This window comes from Nothoprocta perdicaria, unplaced genomic scaffold (genome assembly GCF_003342845.1).
Source record: "Nothoprocta perdicaria isolate Ctin4 unplaced genomic scaffold, notPer1 scaffold_89, whole genome shotgun sequence".
NCBI lineage: Eukaryota > Metazoa > Chordata > Aves > Tinamiformes > Tinamidae > Nothoprocta > Nothoprocta perdicaria.
The window spans coordinates 1,369,214-1,387,289 of record NW_020456187.1 but is presented as its reverse complement, the minus strand read 5'-3'; the positions used below and the strand labels follow the sequence as shown (position 1 = coordinate 1,387,289).

At 43.9% G+C, this 18,076-nt stretch overlaps 1 protein-coding gene across 1 annotated transcript in view; it reads right to left on the bottom strand.

Moving 5' to 3' along the window:
- The window catches only part of PRKCQ (protein kinase C theta), a 58,668-nt gene extending 41,065 nt beyond the window's left edge, over positions 1-17,603 (bottom strand). The window contains exons 1-4 of the mRNA XM_026052426.1: positions 17,560-17,603; positions 1,593-1,747; positions 1,343-1,497; positions 110-235 (exon numbers count right to left, since the gene is read on the bottom strand). Coding sequence (XP_025908211.1) covers positions 110-227 — 118 coding nt within the window. The 5' untranslated portion in view covers positions 228-235; positions 1,343-1,497; positions 1,593-1,747; positions 17,560-17,603. The remainder of the gene's footprint in view (positions 1-109; positions 236-1,342; positions 1,498-1,592; positions 1,748-17,559) is intronic.
- Positions 17,604-18,076: the final 473 nt, after the last annotated feature.

Sequence of the window (18,076 nt, the reverse complement as noted above, 5' to 3'; positions counted from 1 at the left end):
ATAATTCACAAACTCTTTATATAGACACTTCCCACCTGCTYCAGTAATGACAGAGTAAGACACATGTATGTCTGATAAAAAACATGCTACATGCATATTTAACTCTTACCTGATTCCACTGCTTCTTTAACCATCACAGCACAGTAAGGGTTAATCACTTCCCCCTGGGATGGCAGGTAAGGGCCACTGTCATAGTTGGATAAACCAATACGAAGAAAGGGAGACATGACAAGTCCTGTGTCAAACAAAAGACAAGTGATAACCGAAAAGAGTCTAAAAATTCCCTCGGTTTTAACCAGCCTCTTATCTCCACCGGACAGGAGTCAACCAGACGTTAGTTATCCATCCAGCTGGAAAGTCTCAGACTTCCTCCACCGTCTGATGGATTGACCAAACATGGTTTAATGTAGGTAAGGCAGTTTAAATTCAGCTGTCAGCTTAACCGTGTGTCTGAACTCAATGTGAGGCTGGAAAGACCCGCAATAGCTTTGAGTATTAGTGACTCGACACCAGTTGTCAAACTACAACAGAGCAGTGAAGCCAAATCAGGACTTGCTGGGCTGGGACAGCTTCTGCTGTAATTTATATAAAGTCACGCGTTCAAGGAGCCAAATGCCATGAGAATAGAAAGGGTTTCGGGAAGACAAGCCTGTTGGAAGCCTGCAAGTTGAACATGAGACTGTGAAATAACTGGGTACTATTTATACACCATGTGGAAATGATCYCAGGCATTCAGATCACTGGGTGCTGACCCATATAAGTGAAGCTATAAAGAGAAATTTCAGCTCAGATGATCCAGACCATACGGAGGTGGGAGGGGCAAAAAGAAAAGTGATCTCAAGAACAATTTTAAATGTCTGAAACCAGAAATATATAAAAACACAATGCCAGGAAACACACCAAAGGCTTTGTGTTGGTCTTCTCTGTAGGCTCTCTCAGAGCATCCAGTGAGAAGATTTAGCAAAGCCAACACTTACTAGCTGCTGTAGCTGATGCCCTTCGCTGTGCCATCTGGGCACAAAGGCTGGGTTTTACCACCCAACTTTTGATGTCATCTGAGATAGTCATTCCTGGCATTCCTTTTACCCAATGCGGGGGCAAGAGGCACTTTAAACTGAGCTGAAGATACATAACTCTTGGACCACTGAMGTTAAATGAGAAGTCTCATCACTAGCCATTATCTACCAAATATGTTGTTCCACTACAACAATAAAAAGTTGAATGAAATGTGTAGGAGGATGCAACTCTCCTTTTTTACTCAAATTCACTATTGCAAAGGCATATTCTCTAGCCTCACATGTAAGAAGATCCTCATTCACTCCTGGGAATAGTATTTTCTTACCTGTAGATAGTATTTTTCAGATAGACAAGTTCAGTTTCTCACTGGAGGGGCTTTTGTTTTCATCACAGTTGTGGAGAACATCAGAAGACTTTTCTCAGCTGAAAGAATCAAGATAACTGCTCCTATGGATGGGTTGACTTTAAAAATCAAACTCTCTGTTCAGGGCAACAAGAGAAAGGAGAATCAAGGAAAGAGGAAAACTTGAGAAACCAAACAGCAGCCCTTTGCCAGGGTTTGTCTTTCCTCTTACTCAGCAGTGTGGAGTGATGCGTTTCCATCAGCCCTCTGTACAAAAGTCCAGGGCAAGCGTAAAATTCAAGGCAACTCTCTGGTAGTGCATGGCCAAGTATCAATGAGTTGTCGTTCTGTCTGCCTCTTGGCTATGTTGAGATGTTCTCCTTCTTCCTGGTTTAGAAAATAAAGACAAAGAACTACAGTTAGTACAGGATTGAAACACGAACAAACTATTTTGGCCTGAATTTTCATAAGTGCTGAGTACTCACAGTGCGAGGCATTTTGCAAATGGGCAACCCATGGCCAATAAAGTGACAGGCAGCTAATCTCTGTTGGAGATTTCAGTGTGTGTGTGGGAGGGGGACTACCCAGAAAGTTCCCCTAAATATGTTACCCTGCATAAGGCCAATCTACACAATAGACAGCACAGAAAGACGCTCCTTCCCTGTGCAGCTGACACATCCCCAAGCAACCATTCTGACTCTGCATCAGGAACTCATAAACCCTCTTGGATGCTGTGCTTGAAAAGAGAGGAAAGCTATTGGGTTCCTCAGGCGACAGCAAAGCAGAGGAAGGGAGGAAATGCTGTGAACCATGTATCTTCCCATGAATGAACAGGCTATGGTCCACTTGTGGCTTCAAGACTCTCCTGAAGACTGGCCAAGGATCTCCAGGTACAGTGTTGTCCTCAATTGGGAAATCACATTTTCCTAAGTACCAGCATTTGTTCAGTTTTACAGAAAGCAGTGAGAAAGGCAAAACACCCTCTGCAGTAGCATGCAGGAGATGATTAGCACAGTCGTGCTCCTCAGGATAAGACTGGCAACTCCCCAAAGGGTATTCTAGGTACATTGACCAAGCCTCTGATGAACTTGCTGTAAAAAGCTATTTGCACTTACATATTCTAGCACAGGTAGCTCTGGAAATAGAGGTATTAGTGGCCTAGCACATCAGAACAACAAACAGTTTCCAATTGGTCCATGACCTAAAATGGCTAAGAGGCTGAGAAATCCAATCAAATTAGGTAAGAAAATCTCTTTAAAAGGAACTAATAATTTATTCCCCTTTGTTTGACTTAGCTATTAGGACACTTTCTTTGTTTCACAAAGTAAGAAGCCTGTTTGCTCTGAAAGTAGAAAGAAAAAAACAGATCAAAGGGAAATCCAAGCAGTTKCATGTTCTGTCTGTGCAAAGCATCATCAGGTGGGAAGTTAACAAGAACTAAGGTCATCACTCAGAGCATCTGCAGTCTTCTACTCACACCTTTCATGCAAAGGAAGTTGTTTTCTCTCTGCCTACAGCTATACTTCACTAGTATTTCTAGTGACTGACGGGCAAGAGAAGATTATATAATCTCTTCCAAGTCCTCCATTCCCACAGCCTTCGTTTCCAGGACCTAATCTTCTAGGAACAGGACCACCATACTGGAAAAAAAAAAAGGTGATGGTCAAAATTATTAATGATCATGCTGGGCATCTAAGGACACAAAGGAAGCCAAAAGTTTTGAGGATTTCCTGGGATTAAAATGTTCCATATGTAGCAATAGATTCTTAAGTGCTAAATAACCAGAATGAAGATTAAACTTTGAGCCTGAAGTTCATCATTTCTTGATTTCTATGAAGTCAGTGTTGTACAAAAATTGCGAAACTAGCCTATCCTGCTAAACATGCATGTCATGGAGAAAATATGATCATTGGATATGCTAAAGGTCCACATTCACATCTGCTGAGCAATTCCCTAAAGAATTGTATTTAAGACTAAGAAAAACAAAACTCATTCTTCTGGTGTCTTACTTCATTTTGTCTGTTACTCATATCTCATGAAACCCTGCACAGGACAGACCTCACCTAATCCTACATGTCTACAGTGTCAGTGTCTCCGTATGAGGCAGTTACCTGGACCCATGCTGGAGAAAGCAGAGAGGAACTGGCACTACCAGGGCAAGAGAAGGACCTGTCTTAGACCCCGCTAGCATGTGATGAAATCTTTGGCAGCGCTCCCTTCTCTGCTTTGATGGCAAAGGGGATGAATGGGGATGACTTGTTCACATGGGGCCTCTCCACTGTAGTGACATGGTTTTTGATCAGAATCCCCAAATCCACTACAGTAAAAAAAAAAAAAAAAAGGCAAAAGAAAATGCAAAGAAAATGCAAAGAAAGAGGCAAAGACATAGAAAAAGGCAAAGGAAAAAGGCAAAGGAAAAAGGCAAAGGAAAAAGCCAAAGGAAAAGGAAAAAAGAACAAGAACAGGAACAAGGAAAAGGAAAAGGAAAAGGAAAAGGAAAAGGAAAAGGAAAAAAGAAAGAATCCAAACCAATCAAAATCTATCACATTAAATCAGGTCTAAAATACTGGACTGCCACCGTGGAAGAAAGTATGTTGGGACCTTCACATAAGCCAGTCTATCACGCAAGTAGTTTGGTAAAGAACAGCAAATGGAAAGGCATCTTCTGGCCATCTCCAAAGTGCATAAGTTTGGTAGACCCAGTGCTTGCACTAGCACACCAGCAGCTGCCCACATTAGCCTTGCAAAGAATGCCTAAAATCAGAGCTTAGTGTTRCACCAACCTTGTGGGAGCACTCTGCTCTGGGGTGAATTTCCTCACCCTGTCCAATAAATCAGACRATAACAGGTTTCCTGCTTCTCTCTCACTGTCTTTCCTGAAACCACTTTGGCTTTGGCCCAAACATCTGTTTTCCAGGACATATCTTCAGCATTTGCCACTACAGGACTGCCACTTGGCTCAAATCCACAGCCATAAACAATTAAGGAACAACACAGCTCAGCTCCAGGAATGGCTCACTGTAATAGCAGCAGTTTAATTTAACACTAGAAGCAGCTGCAGTGGATATGGAGAGCGTCTGCTTAATTTCCCAGTGGAAAGGATACTGTAAGGTATATGAAAATTACAGATGAAGTGCATCTTTCTATACAGAAACATCTGCAAGTTCTCCTCCAATAAACCTCCCAGCAYGGCTTAATCAGGGCTGAGCAATACTGCACCCTGCTTTTCTGGCACAAGGGAGCTTTTCCCACTCCAGAGAGTAATGCAACATATGGAAATCCTTTCCGGATGATATTAGGAAGCAATAAGCTCCATAATTTCCTTAATCAATTGTGGTTAAGGAGAGAGGCAGAAAAGARTTCTGGCTCGAAGTCAGCCAAGGAACTGTATTTGAGACAGCTGCCTGTAGTGGGATGTTTTTTGGTTGCTGGGTTTTGTCGAATGGAAGTGATGCATGCATGATGCATGACTGCTGAAACCAGGCCCACTTAGACAAAAGCRGAAATTCTTGAGAACCTGAGATCCTGTTTTTATTTATTGTCATTTTCTAGAGGTCAGAAGGAATATCTTCAGCTCTCTCTGCACCTCCCTTTGGAGACAAAATTGCACGTGCAAAATGAATTCATAACCTGAGGATCAGTGTCACCAAGAAAGAGTGGAACCAAGGGTTACAGCTGAAGGGTATGAACTTTGCCTCCTGAAAGGCGCCTCCCAACAAAAAAGGCAAGCCCTGGTCATGCAGAGAGCTGTTCATGCAGGTGGCAGAGATCTGCACATGAGCTTAACTTGACACACCTCAAGGCCTTCCTCCAGACTTCAAGAAAACTTGCTCCTCATGAGCAACCAACAGAGATGGTTGAGGTCTCTCCCTGCCCTCCCCAACTTCCAGCATCTGAGGGGCCTCATGGTGGGCAATGGGCATACAAATAAATCCCTCAATTGAYTTTCATTTTAGGTGCCTGCACCGCCTTCTATCTCAGTGGAGWCCAAAACAGCCTGTTTGTAAAGGAGGAAGTTCAGAAACACTCTGGGTGACACCCACTCTCTCACACTTTCCTTTTACCCTGGTGTGGATCAGGGCAAGAGGAGGAAAGGGAGGAGAATTTGCACAGTTCTTTAATTTCCCCTCTTTCCATGGCCAGCTGCAAGATTTGCAGCCAGTCTTTGAAGGCAGAGGATGGAGAGGATGAAGAAAATCAGGAACCTGCCATCTCTGATAGGATCGGTACAGCATGAGGCTTGAGATGGCTAAAGCCCTTCCCAAAGCTGCATGGTCAAACTTAATTTCAAAAGGCAGGATACACTTTCCATGCAAACCCTTCCCCGTGGCTTCCAGCCAGAGTGGAGCCAAGCAAAGCATTTCTCCTGCCATGTGGAAATTACACTTTTTCCAGGGCCTGTCACCACATGCATGTACARGCATGAGGGATTCCCCTTCACATACCTATGGATGCTGTGTTTGGAACAAGTGTGTATCTGCAGCTGGCTCTGGTCTCCCACATATAGCCTACGAACACAACTGTTTGGATCCTGCTAAATTCATGTGGTTTCCTCCTGCTGCAATTCTGGTGTGCAGGATATAAGACAAGAAAAGACAGAAGCCTCTCATCAGGCCTATTCTCAGCTCATGTAAGAGATTTAGCTACCATGGAGTTAATGCAGGTCAAAAGATTTATAGCTGTGCAAGGGCAAATATTCATCCCGCTGGAGGAACTGCAAAAAATGGACTGTGGGAAGCTCTATTGAATATATCCCCAGACTCCAAGATGGGATCTATAACCATCCTCTGCAGATAACATGTTAGCTCAGTCTTCAAAACAAGGACTTAACAGTTTTAAAAACACTATCCTTAGGCTGCCACTCAAATGCTTTAAGTTGACTTAACTRTAGGCAATGTCAAAAGACACAGTTTAGCTCTCCATCCCATCTCAGATTGAAGGTTCCCCAGCTCTCTYAACACTGTGTCAGGTATGGACAGCATACAGAATTAAGGGACAGATTTGGTTAAAAACATCCTTTTTTCTTCCCTTGCCTTTATAAGCCAGTTATCAGGTGGATCCATCCCCTAAACCTATGCACTCTGCAGCTGTGCAGAAGCCACTGCCATCACAAGGGCAGCAGCAGCACTGCAGGCTTGGGAGTGGGACAACAACTGTGCACTGGTTGAAATAAACTGGGAAATCATGGTCAGTGAAGAAATTACGGGTGCATTCACATGAACATATAGACATTTTCAGCAAACATCTAAATCACCCTCACAAAAAGATATAAGTAATTTTAGGGGATGCATCATCCCATTCTTAAGAAGAAGACATCTAGCATAGCTTAGGTGAAATACATCCCAGTATCCCTGCTTCTCTCCACCAGCCAGTACGAATACATCAGATTAAGAAGTCCATATAGCAGGAATCACACTCTTCCATCAACAAAAGACCTTCTTTCAGTATGCCATTCTTGTCCTACAAACCAATGCAACTCTCTGTGACTTAGTCTCCCTCTGGAGGGGGGCAATTTTTTAAGATAAAACCCCTGCTATTTCTATACATTAGAAAGAGAGGCAAAACAGACCTGCCCAAAAGAAAAGGCCAGGTGTGTATGGTGGACAGGGTCCTCTAGGCTCCCCTAAACTAGATCATAACCATTTTTCCCCACCTATTTCAAACATTTGTCTATTATGTCTCCTAAAACAAACCCTGACTTGCTTCCCCCAAAGAGGCCAATTACTCAATTGACTTTCCTTTGTATCTTTTTTATCTTCTTAGTGCATTTTTTTTTCATTYTGGAGCTGGATTATTAAAAGCAGCTTGTTGGTTTTGCTTTCTTATTTTCCTAGAGAGCTTTTGGTTAGTGTAATTTCCTGTATCACTCCACTTCTGCAACATTTGGGTCACACAGACTCCAAGGAAAAGTATTAAAAATAATGATCCCTTTAGCTACAGTGTCTCCTTTCCTTTGTTCTCTAATTTATTAAMCCAGCAGTTTCTGTATGTCTCTAATATTCTAGCATTGGTTAACAGTTTCCCATGTGCATTATTTTTTTTAAATGAAAGGCAGAGCTTATGTGAAACATTTCACCATCTCGAATCAGGATGGCAACCATCTGAACATCCTGCTGCTTCCAGTGTCTGCAGACTCTTTTTCACCTTCTTTCTTTCTGTTGTAAAATGAGGAGGGAGGCAGAGGCCATAATGGGATGTATTATCTTCCTTCCTTCTACAGGTCCAATTTCAAGCCTATGGTTAGCCTTGTAGAGTAGAAGAGGCATTTAATCTCAGTATTTGATCCATAAGTCTGCTAACAGTATTTGGACCTAGATTCATAGAAAAGCTGGGCTGGGAAAGAGCATTTAAATCATCCTCCTGCCTCCTGGCAGACTATGTCTACACCATTCTTGATGTATCTGTCTTGCCATCTGTCAGGAATTATGCTTCTTGTATACTCAGCATTACCAYATATCCCTCAAAACTGCAGCCAAGTTTGCCAGGGAGAAGCAGATTACATTGTAATCCTGGAAGTTCTAATAGGAAATTCCAGATTATAACTGAAACCCACATTGACCACCCAAACTTTATTTTGGTGACACACAAAGGATTCAGGAGCCACCTTCTAGGAAACTAATCTTGATTTAGGATTGCTCCTGTTTTTAGACTCTGTGCTAATATTTTAAGGGAAATYAGTGTTTTCTCCACCCCACAGTTTCTCTCCAGCACCAGGCACTTCCTGTCACGTCTAGGAGACGGGAACTGCAAGAAGCTTCTCAACTGCCAGGTAAAACTACATTTTATGCTCACTACAAACAAGCTCTGGTAAATGCCTCTCAGCTACCCTCTCCTTCCACTGCCGTCTTCTCCTCTCATTCATCCACCAATGTCTTCCTCTGTTTCTGCCCTTAGTTATAYCTCTGATAGGGAGGACTCAGGACACGCAGAGAATGGAAGAAAGCAATGTAGAATGCAGTTGTTTTAGCCCAAAGTGATGAGAATTAGATTTCTTTTTTTCTCTTCACATCAYCTCCTAGCTGCTCAAGTAAAGCCTTTTGAGCTGAGCTTCACACTATGTGAAGATGTAAATCATGACCATGCAGATGCAACACTCACACTCTTTTCCCCYAAATTCATACTATTTTCCCTGCTAACTAATTCCTCTCTGGCTCATGTAGTCCCCTGAGCTTGGGGGATAGCACAGGGCCTTGCTTGAAGGAAACAAACATTAAGCCCATCCTACGGTAGATATCTCAGTACTACCATGATCCATGTACTCAGTGCTATGGCCCTTGATCCATGAAGGCTTCACCTCAGCAGCATTCTCCTAACTTAGACCTATGTAATATGGAGCGCAAGAAAGGTGCCTGTCTTTCCTGCACAAAAAAAAAAAAAAAAAAAGACAAGAGAAAATCTGTATGTCCTAAAAAGAGGGAGCTTAGAAGCTCTCATCAGCACCATGGTCCATGAGCTCACAAAGCTGTGGCTGGAGATGTTTCTACTAGTGAAGTCTAGGGCCCAAAAGGACCATGAGGCTCTAAAGAACAGCATATGGCCACTCTCTCAGATACATATCCATCTTATGGCTCACTGGATGTCCCCTTCCCTCCACCCTTTCTCCAAGCAATCCAATATATGACTGGGGTATATGACACCTTTCTGTAGATATTTACACAATGAGCATTCACATATGGACTAGTCATGCTCCCTTCATAACTAACCTCCCCAAAACAGGCCAGCTGGGTTTTCAAACACTCTTCAATGCCTCCTGTTTTCCCTGCTGATAACAACCAGAAACCAGGGAACTAATGCAGGTGGAGATGTCTGTCTGGTGTGTAAGTATCTGACCTGAGAAGTGATGGCTCCCAATTGTGGTATCTCACGAGTCAGTGATTAAACAAATTTGGAGATGAGCTTATGGGCACTTGTGTGCACTGGGACCCACATGAATTAACACATGTATTGCAGAGAGAGATGGTGACTAAGCTGAGGACATGACGATAGTGTACAGCTTTGATCAAGTTTTGGATCCAATATCCACTGAAGTCTTCCCAAAGCTTTGTAGAGGATTTGAATCTCATCTGTATATAAGACAGGATTATAACTAATTAATAACAGGGAACTGAAAAAAAATGCAATAAGATGTATAAATGTTTTTTTTTTTAATGTTGACATTTGGCAAAAGCTCCATTCCTTTAAATCTCACTAGAAAATACATTGCAGAGAACCACCTTTTTTGACAAGGGGACAGGAAGAAATGGAGTCATTTTCAGAGACGTCCTCTATCTAAACTAATTTGTTTAAGTGTTTTTAATAACAGCGGCGATAGCTGCCCTGACAACACTCTCCCCTCATATGATGAGGGGGAGGGCGATGGGGGAGCTGAAAACGGAAGCTGGAGGATGCTTGCTCTTTACTACTTCACCAGCATTATAAATCAAAATATAAATAGCAAGTGTGACACCGTTGCAGAACTCAAGGGTGGGAGGGGAAAACCTGGCTAAATTCAGTTCTCAATATGCACGCGGTCCATCAAGACAAATAATGGTGTCTCCCACAGCAGTGCTTGTGTCTCCAGTTCCTGTGGATAAGTAGGGTATGACCTTGCCTAAATTCCACTCACACACCAGAGCAAATCTTCATAATCCCCAGCTGTTCTCCTTGATGCCTCTCAACATGTCAGGCCCCAAATGACTCTTTTCTGCTGTCTAATTCTTCTCCCTTCCCAGTTATTTCTGATTTTTGTATGCTGGTGGAGGTACAAGCCCACCACAGCACAGAAAATCCACAAAAAAGCAAATGATCATGAGCAACCKCCTCAGGAAAAAAATGTCTGCATCCAAAACCAAAGTGAAAAAAAGCATCAATCAAATAATATAAGTTTAGTGACCAAACAATTAAGATAGAAGTCAAATTTCCACTTTCAACACACTTACAGAAGACCGGAGCTACTCCACTGCAACAAGTGAGCTTCCTGTGGATTTATGGTGGTATACGACCCCAGAGCTTGGCCTCTTCCATTAATGTGATGGCAATTCTGTTGCTGGCTGCACTGTCCCTGAGCACCGCTGCAGGTTGTTACTGCTGCTCCATAAAGTCAGAGGTTATTAAAAGATCAAGCTGAATTACATCTTTTCTTGTGTCAGGATAAATCTGCAGCAAGCCTGCAGGCTTCAGGAGAATTGCTCCAGCCTTACGCTTGCAAATAGTGCTACTTTCATTAGGATTTCTTGTGTTTTTGGTTAAAAAAAAAGTAAAATTAAGGCCCCATTACTGCACTGCCTGTTTAGGTTATAGGCTAAAATTGTCCTCTCAGATACAGACATTTGACTCACAGTGAAGTTACTGCTGTTGGGTGTTCGGTCCTGAGGAGGGAACATGGTCCTAAGTGTTGGGTTCCTGCATCCAGTGACAACCTCTGCGAGGAGAGACAAGGACAAAGCACCTACTAAACCCAAGAAGATCCCTGCTTTCAGGCCAAATATATGGGTATATTTGTTAGGGGAGGCCTTCCCCCACAACACACCACTTTATAAGACAACTAGTCAGCAAAAGCTCTACAGTTTGTCTACTTCTGACCCTTGGTACCTATGCTCCTGAGATGGGCTACATTAAATCCATTCACTTATCCAATTTGTGCGTTTATAGACATGCAACAGTCCTTCTGCTTGCTGTGCTGGGCTGGGTCTATTTGTGTCTCCAGAAAACATGTGGCACAAGGACACATGTGGGAGGAATTGCATTTCCTGACTTTGGTGAGTGGCTGCTCTGGAATGAAATACGTAGCTGTGATGACAGAAGAGAAACCTGTGTATGACCTAGAGCCACAGTTTGGGTTGTAAGTTGTCTGCTGCACTGTGRTATTTAATCTCTGACACATCTCAGGCTCATGAATGTGAGAAATAGGAGTCCGGCCAATACACTGCCATCACAGATGCACCTACAGGGCTGTGATTTAGTGCACAAAACATGGCCTCGACACAGCAGTGAGAAAAAGGTTCAGGCATTTCTCCTCATCTTGCCTACTTTGGTCCAAACTTGCCATATGGAGCTCATGAGGACAACTCACAGAATCACAGAACAGTTGGGGCCAGAATGGACTTTTGGAGATCATCAGGTCCAATCACTCTGCTCAAACAGGGCCAGCTAAAGGAGGTCCATTTCCAGACAGGCCTTGAACATCTCCAAGGATGGAGACTCATAGCCTCTCCAGGCAACTTGTTCTGATGTTTGACCATCCTTACAGTAAAAAAGTGTTTTCTTATGTTCAAGAGGAATTTCCTGTGTTTCAGGTTCATTGCCCCTTTCTTGTCACAACCCTTCCTGAGGGCAAGGACRTATTTCATTTCTATCCTGTGACAGCACATATGCCAGAAACCTACCATTTCTAGGCCACTCACTTCCTAGTACAACCCAACAAGACGGCTTGAGCATGTGGAATAATGTTGGTACCATTTGGATCAGCAGTGCATAGATACACTTACATTACACCAACTGGATCAAGATGTGGTCTTTGGTCCTGAGGGAAAAGTGTCCTGCACRTCCCTCAGGCATATTTCACCTCCTCAGCAGATTTCACCTCCTCATCCATTGYGGAGACAGTAAGAAGAGCAGCCCYAGCCTCAGGGTGACCATTCTCCATATGCTTATCCATCTTCCTAYCCACTCCTTTGTTACCAGCATCGTCTTTTCAGTCTCTCAGTCTGTCTACAGGAGGGTTCCTCCTGCCCTAGATCACTATAGTGATGAGTCTGAGTTATACCCAACTTTTTAAACTCTGTCATATATTTATGCRAGCATGCTTAGGCCTTCTCTCATCCCCTGTGCCTGGAAAAACAGCCTTTCAAAACAGTTTCAAAGGTTATTCTTCTGCCTTTTTAAACCCCTCTGCTACAGAGACTATGGGAAACTGTCCATGGGCAACAAATGGTGAGCCAGTGTTTTCAGCTGCCACAGAAAATTCTGTGAAATATCATTTTTTATTCAGGGTCACTTTTTCAACTGAAGAAAAATAAATGTTTTCTGAGAGGAAAAAATCAAAAACTTGCGAAAGATATAGTTTCTATTTCTTCATGGCCTCACTATTTCTGTCAATTAAATTCATCCATGGTAGCACATCTTCTGTGAATGCTRCTGTCAGGGACTCCAGGGATAAAGCCATCACCTTCCTGTACCGCATTATTATTATTAATCTCTCATGTCCACTAAAAACTAAATCCATAACCCTGAAGCTTCCAACTTAGGCTGTTTTTTTTCTATCTCCTTGCCTGTGAACATGCTCCTTCTCTTGTGAAGAGCTGTGGTCTATTGGCACACAAGGTTGCAAGAATTGTTCTTTCCTTTCATCATCCTCCTTTTTAGCCTTTTATCACTTTTCCTATTTCCATATTAGCTATGATTTGCTACCTCTGCTATAATTCACTCCTATTTGCATTGTTAATTCTTTAGGATTGTCTTTTATTTATACTTTCATACATTAACTCATCCTCAGCTCCTGATCAGGGCAGGACTAATTACGGAGAGATTCCTTCTACTGCCTTGATTGCTGATGATTATAATGCAGCAAGGAAAGCAGGACTGTTACAGCCACTGCTGAATGCTTTTTCTCACCATGGAGGATGTCCCAATCATCCCGCATAGGCGTCTATATTTAATTTCATGATGAATTCTCTGCTTTAGCTGTTTACGTGCTGGCAGCCTTGGGTAACAACTGCCTGAAATGGTCATTGTGACTGCCTTGTGTGAACAAGGCACACAAAGGAACACAAAGATGATCTCAAATTCAATAAYTGGATGTAAATCGATACATTTTTTTCACAAAAGAATTGACATTTTATCTATTTTCTAGTTCATAATCAAGGGGATTAAGATTTYCCCCCCCCTAAATCTTGGTATTCAACAGGCCTTGCTGAGAAGATAAAAACCCAAGAAGTATTCAGTGAAAGAGTTTCTCCATGAAGAGGCTATTCTGTTCCTGGAGAAGAAGCAGAGTAATTTCTGATTCAAGGCTCAGTAATGGGACAAAAAGTTTCTTTTTGTGCCATTTCATTCAAAATTCACTCTCAGCATCAGTAATGTTGCTCAATGAAGCTCACAGCCAGGTTTCCCAGCTCTCCCAAGGCTTTCCATACTGTTGTCCTGGCCACATTGCCTCTCCCTGCCTGTAAACACTTCCCAGACAGTTCAGAGCTACCATCTCCACCATCAAGCATGCAAGGCATGAGAGAGTTATCCTTGTCATTCTGCATGGCACGGGCCTCGACAGCTCCGTGACGATGTCAGTCAGCACCCGCAGAGTAAAACACAGTTTGGCCACACAGGAAACACTTTGTAGACAACACAGAACAGAGCAGAACTGCACTCACCAGCCCTTCCTTTCCCACCAGGCTGGCAGGGTGAGGATGTCCTAAAGTGCATGTGACTTGTTAAAATTCCCTTTGCTTCCCTGCTACAACGTCCAGCTCAAGAGATACAACAGAAGTCACAGCAGGAAGAGAATCAGACTGAGGGCTGATATACATATACCCACCAGGTTCATAATGTCCCCACTCTCCTTGGTTTATCAATTGGAAATTTTCTGTCTTTTAGAGTTGGTATTTCCTGTGCTTATTTTTGTGCATCTTGGAGATGAAGGGGTTGCTTGTGTTTGCATGAGGATAAGGGAAAGGGAGATCTATTTTTCTTTTGATTCAGAACTAAACAAAATAAAATAAATAGGAATCCTGACAGTTAACTACTGAAAAGCAAACTGTCTCCAAATGAGTTGAATGTGATGTGGAAATGACCGTTCACAAAAAAAACAGAACAATAAAAATGTTACATAGAGTTTATCACCTGTAAATCTCAGGGCTCTTTACCGCTCAGATAAATATCRCAAAATTCATTTTACAGATAACCGAACCCTACATCCGCACTGCACACATGACACTGCGCTGACGGGGTAAGAGACAAAGTACAGCAACACAAAACCCTCACCACCTCTCTTTCGCTCCATGCTGACTATATCCTTCACAACCTCACACTTCCATGCAGCACTGCTGCCCCTCTCTGCTCTTACAAACAAGAGAGTCAAACACATTAATGTATTTTTACACMTAGATGGAACTAAAAATACCCCAAAGTGGGATGACTCAGTTCTGTCCCCTTGAGTTGCTCGAAAGCAGTGGTGTTACCATCAGGTACGAGGTGACCCCAAGGCATCATCTGCTCCCAAGGCAGCTGTGGGTAATTTCAAAAGCAATCTGAGCTTATTGCATGCACATCATCCAAGCTAATGCACTTCAGCTTCACTACTGGATGTGATATGCGTGGTGATGACAAATTAAAAAACTCCAGCAGGCCTGAGAAATCACAGAACTAACACAAACAAGCGTTCGGCAATTGGCTGTGGCAAAGTGTTTGCAGTTTATGCTGCCTTTGCCAATGTTTTCTTTCCAGACAGGCCTACAAAGAGGAGTCAGATGCTTTGGCTAGGATGGAAGTAGAGGCAAACAGAGAACAACATTGCAACATGGAAACAAATTGTCATGATAAAAGCTGAACACAGACGGCTGCCTGGTGTGAATCGAGAACGCGATCCTCGGAACGGTTCTGCAGGCATAAGCAGATGGCATGTGAACAACCTTGCAAGGGGCTGCTCTTCTGCAGCAAGCCGTGAATACACAGCACTGAAGGATCAAGGTCTTGGTTAGTCCTATACAACACCTCAGGCATTYGGGTCAGGGGTGTTTATATCACTGAACTCACTTTCTCTTCCTTTCCTATTTTGAAAATCACTCTTTCAAAGCCTACGCCAAAAACAACAGTCTGGTTACACAAATCCTGACCAAGTTAACATATATCCATTGATATATATCCAAAAAAGGTGAGAGGACCTCTGAGAGAACATCGGCCCARCAAAGCCATCAAAGTGGCCAGAACTTCACCTACTTCTCAGCCTGCTTCAGAGCCCTTGTCAATTAAATCCAGGCAATAATAGCAGAAACCCCAAAGCTGCCATCAAAACTTACACAGTCATCAAATCAACTTTAGGAGAATCAAAATGGAAGGACAGCAGACACAAACCTGGAAAAGATCCCAAAGAGGAAAAGCAAAAACTTGTCATGCTGGGGAATTAAAGCGTAGTGACTCTCCTTCCTTCCATCCCTCCTTCCTTGTCTCTCTCTCTAATCCTGTTCTCTGGGGCCCTCAACTTCAGATGCAATAGTGGGGCAGCCGGCACATTTGTGAGAAGCTCCAGGAGTCAACTGAGTGCCTTTTCTTGAAAGGAAACTCATTTGAAGTAGAAAAAAAAAAAAGTTAGCTCCACCCTGGCAATGTAATAGGTCTCTGATCATACCTCCCTCTGCTATGAACCTGTTGTGAGTTGATGGCAGCGAGGTTCCTGTCCTCTGCTGCATCTCACAGGCTTCACAGGGAGAGAGAAGTTTCCAAGTCCACCTGCAAACAGGGTGGATTGTCAAGAGTCTCAGTTCAGGAGAAGCCTCCTCTAAGCTGAAAGCAGGATGACTGTCGCCCTCCTCCCAAAACCCCAGTGTCCTAAAGCAGCCTGGGAAGTTCTCCAGGGCATCGGGCACTGCAGGCCTGGAGTATAATTCTGAACAGCCTAGACATTGGTGAAAGAGACCCCAACAACTCCCTCGCTGACATCCAGGTTCAACACAAGTGCTCAAAAACACCAGTCCTGTGGCCTCTAGAAAGGAGTCTATCTTAGGAGACCATCTGCTACCACCAACCGAGCACAACCTGGCACCACCACAACAAGCTGAATCTTTTCAAAGCAGGTGCTCTCTGCCCATCCTTCCCCAACGCACATTTCCCATGAGGGTGGGAGAGAAAATGCTACAAGGTTGGGGATGTGGAGTCCTTTCTTCGGACAGTGGCAAGTAAACAAACTAAACACAGGTCCAGGACGCCAAGGWACTGGCTATTCCAAAAATCAAAGGTCAGAGTACAGCACTACTACTCATTGAAAATAGCCCTGCTTCTCTCCCTCTTTCTCTCTCTTTTTTTTTAATAGCATATTCAGTAAAACTTTTATCTCGTCCTGCACCAGTAACCTGCATAAATAATTTGCCATTAGCACGWCTCAACTGGGTGGCTTTTCAGCTGCACCAGTCATTTTATTTTCCATCAGTGAAATGACGGTGGCAATTAAAAAGCCCACGTAAATCTTTCTGCCCCTTCAAAGTGTCTCCCCAGTCTGTGCAACTGGAAGAACGTACAGATGAGAKGTTGGTTGCATTGTAATCACAATTTATAGAGTTTATTAAAAAGGAACTGATTACACCCAAGAGTTTAACTTCATTAGCATTCAATGTGATTGCATTCAACATAACCGAAGTCTCAAGCTTGAACGGCCAGGCTGGGTTTTTGAAGTCTCCACCTTCAAAAGGAAATGCAGCTCAGAGCAGTGAGYAATGGAGGAGGGATGGAGGCAGTTCATTTCGCTTTACCACCCAAATGAGCTTTCACACTTACCACAGTGCTAGCTAGAGAATACTACAAATAGTATCTGAAAATGATCTACCCAGTTAATGAGCTACAACATTCACTGAAAACTGAACTTCAGCCTGTCTTGTTGCATACTGCTGCAACCAAGAAACCCCTAAAATACATCAAAGAAAGTAGCAAGGGAAAGTATTTCCCTCCCTTTTTTCCAGTTTGTTTAGTGTGTATGTTCAATAACATTCTGACTGTAGCCATTTTTTGCAGKTTTTTTTTTCTGTCATTTTCCCCTCTTCTTTACGCTGCATGAAAAAACAATACTTTTTTGAAGTCAGGAAAATGCAGTTATGAAACCTTGCTCACTTGCAAAAGGTGTAGGACCTGCAAGTAATATAAACTCTTATTAACAATAAATTTAAAAAAGCCTTCTGGCTGGATTTCAAGTTGAACACGGGTCTTAAATCCGGTAGCAGGATGAGACACAATAGCTGAAACTGGGTAAAACAGCAGCAAAACAAACCTGCCAACAATCYCCAAGTGTTCTCCCCATTTTCTCTCTGCTCCTGAGCCCCTCAGCCAAGATGCTGAGTTCTGGGGCAGTGGGGACCCCGGTTCTTAGGGCACCCAGGTTCTTAGGGCACCCTCTTGCAGACACTGCCTTCGTGCACCCAAGGGTCTCACCACGACCGCTTCCCGACACCTCCAGCACCTCGCACCACTCCGTGGACCGCACCTCCCGTCTCGGTTCAGCCCAGCGCAGCTCCACTYACCCCGGTTCCGATCAGCTCAGGACAATTCAATCCGCTTCAGCGCTGTCCCGCTTTGCTCCATTCAGTTCAGCCCCGTCCCGCTTAGCTCAGCCCAGTTCCGTTTAGCTCGGCTCGGCTCAGTTAGGTTTGGTTCCGATTAGCCCAGCCCGGCTCAGCTCAGTTTGGTTCCGTTTAGCCCGGCCCGTCTCTGCTCGGTTCCCCGCAGCGCTGCCGCCCTCCTCGCCACCCACCACCCCCGGGGCTGCCCTCGCCGCCTCTTCCTCCTCCTCCTCCTCCTCCCCCTTCGCGCCACCTGGACCCGCGCCCGCTCCGCCCCCGGCCTCCCCACGGCCCGGTCCGCGCGTGGGGAGGGCTGCGGCCGCGCGGGGAGCATCGTGGCGAGGAGCCCCGTGTCCCCTGCCCGTGCTTGGCGCGGGGGAACGCCGTGGTTCGGTAGAGGAAACGGGAAAGGGAAAGCGAAAAGGAAAGGGGAAAAGGAAAATGAAAGGAAAAGGGTAAAGGAAAAAGGAAAAAAAGA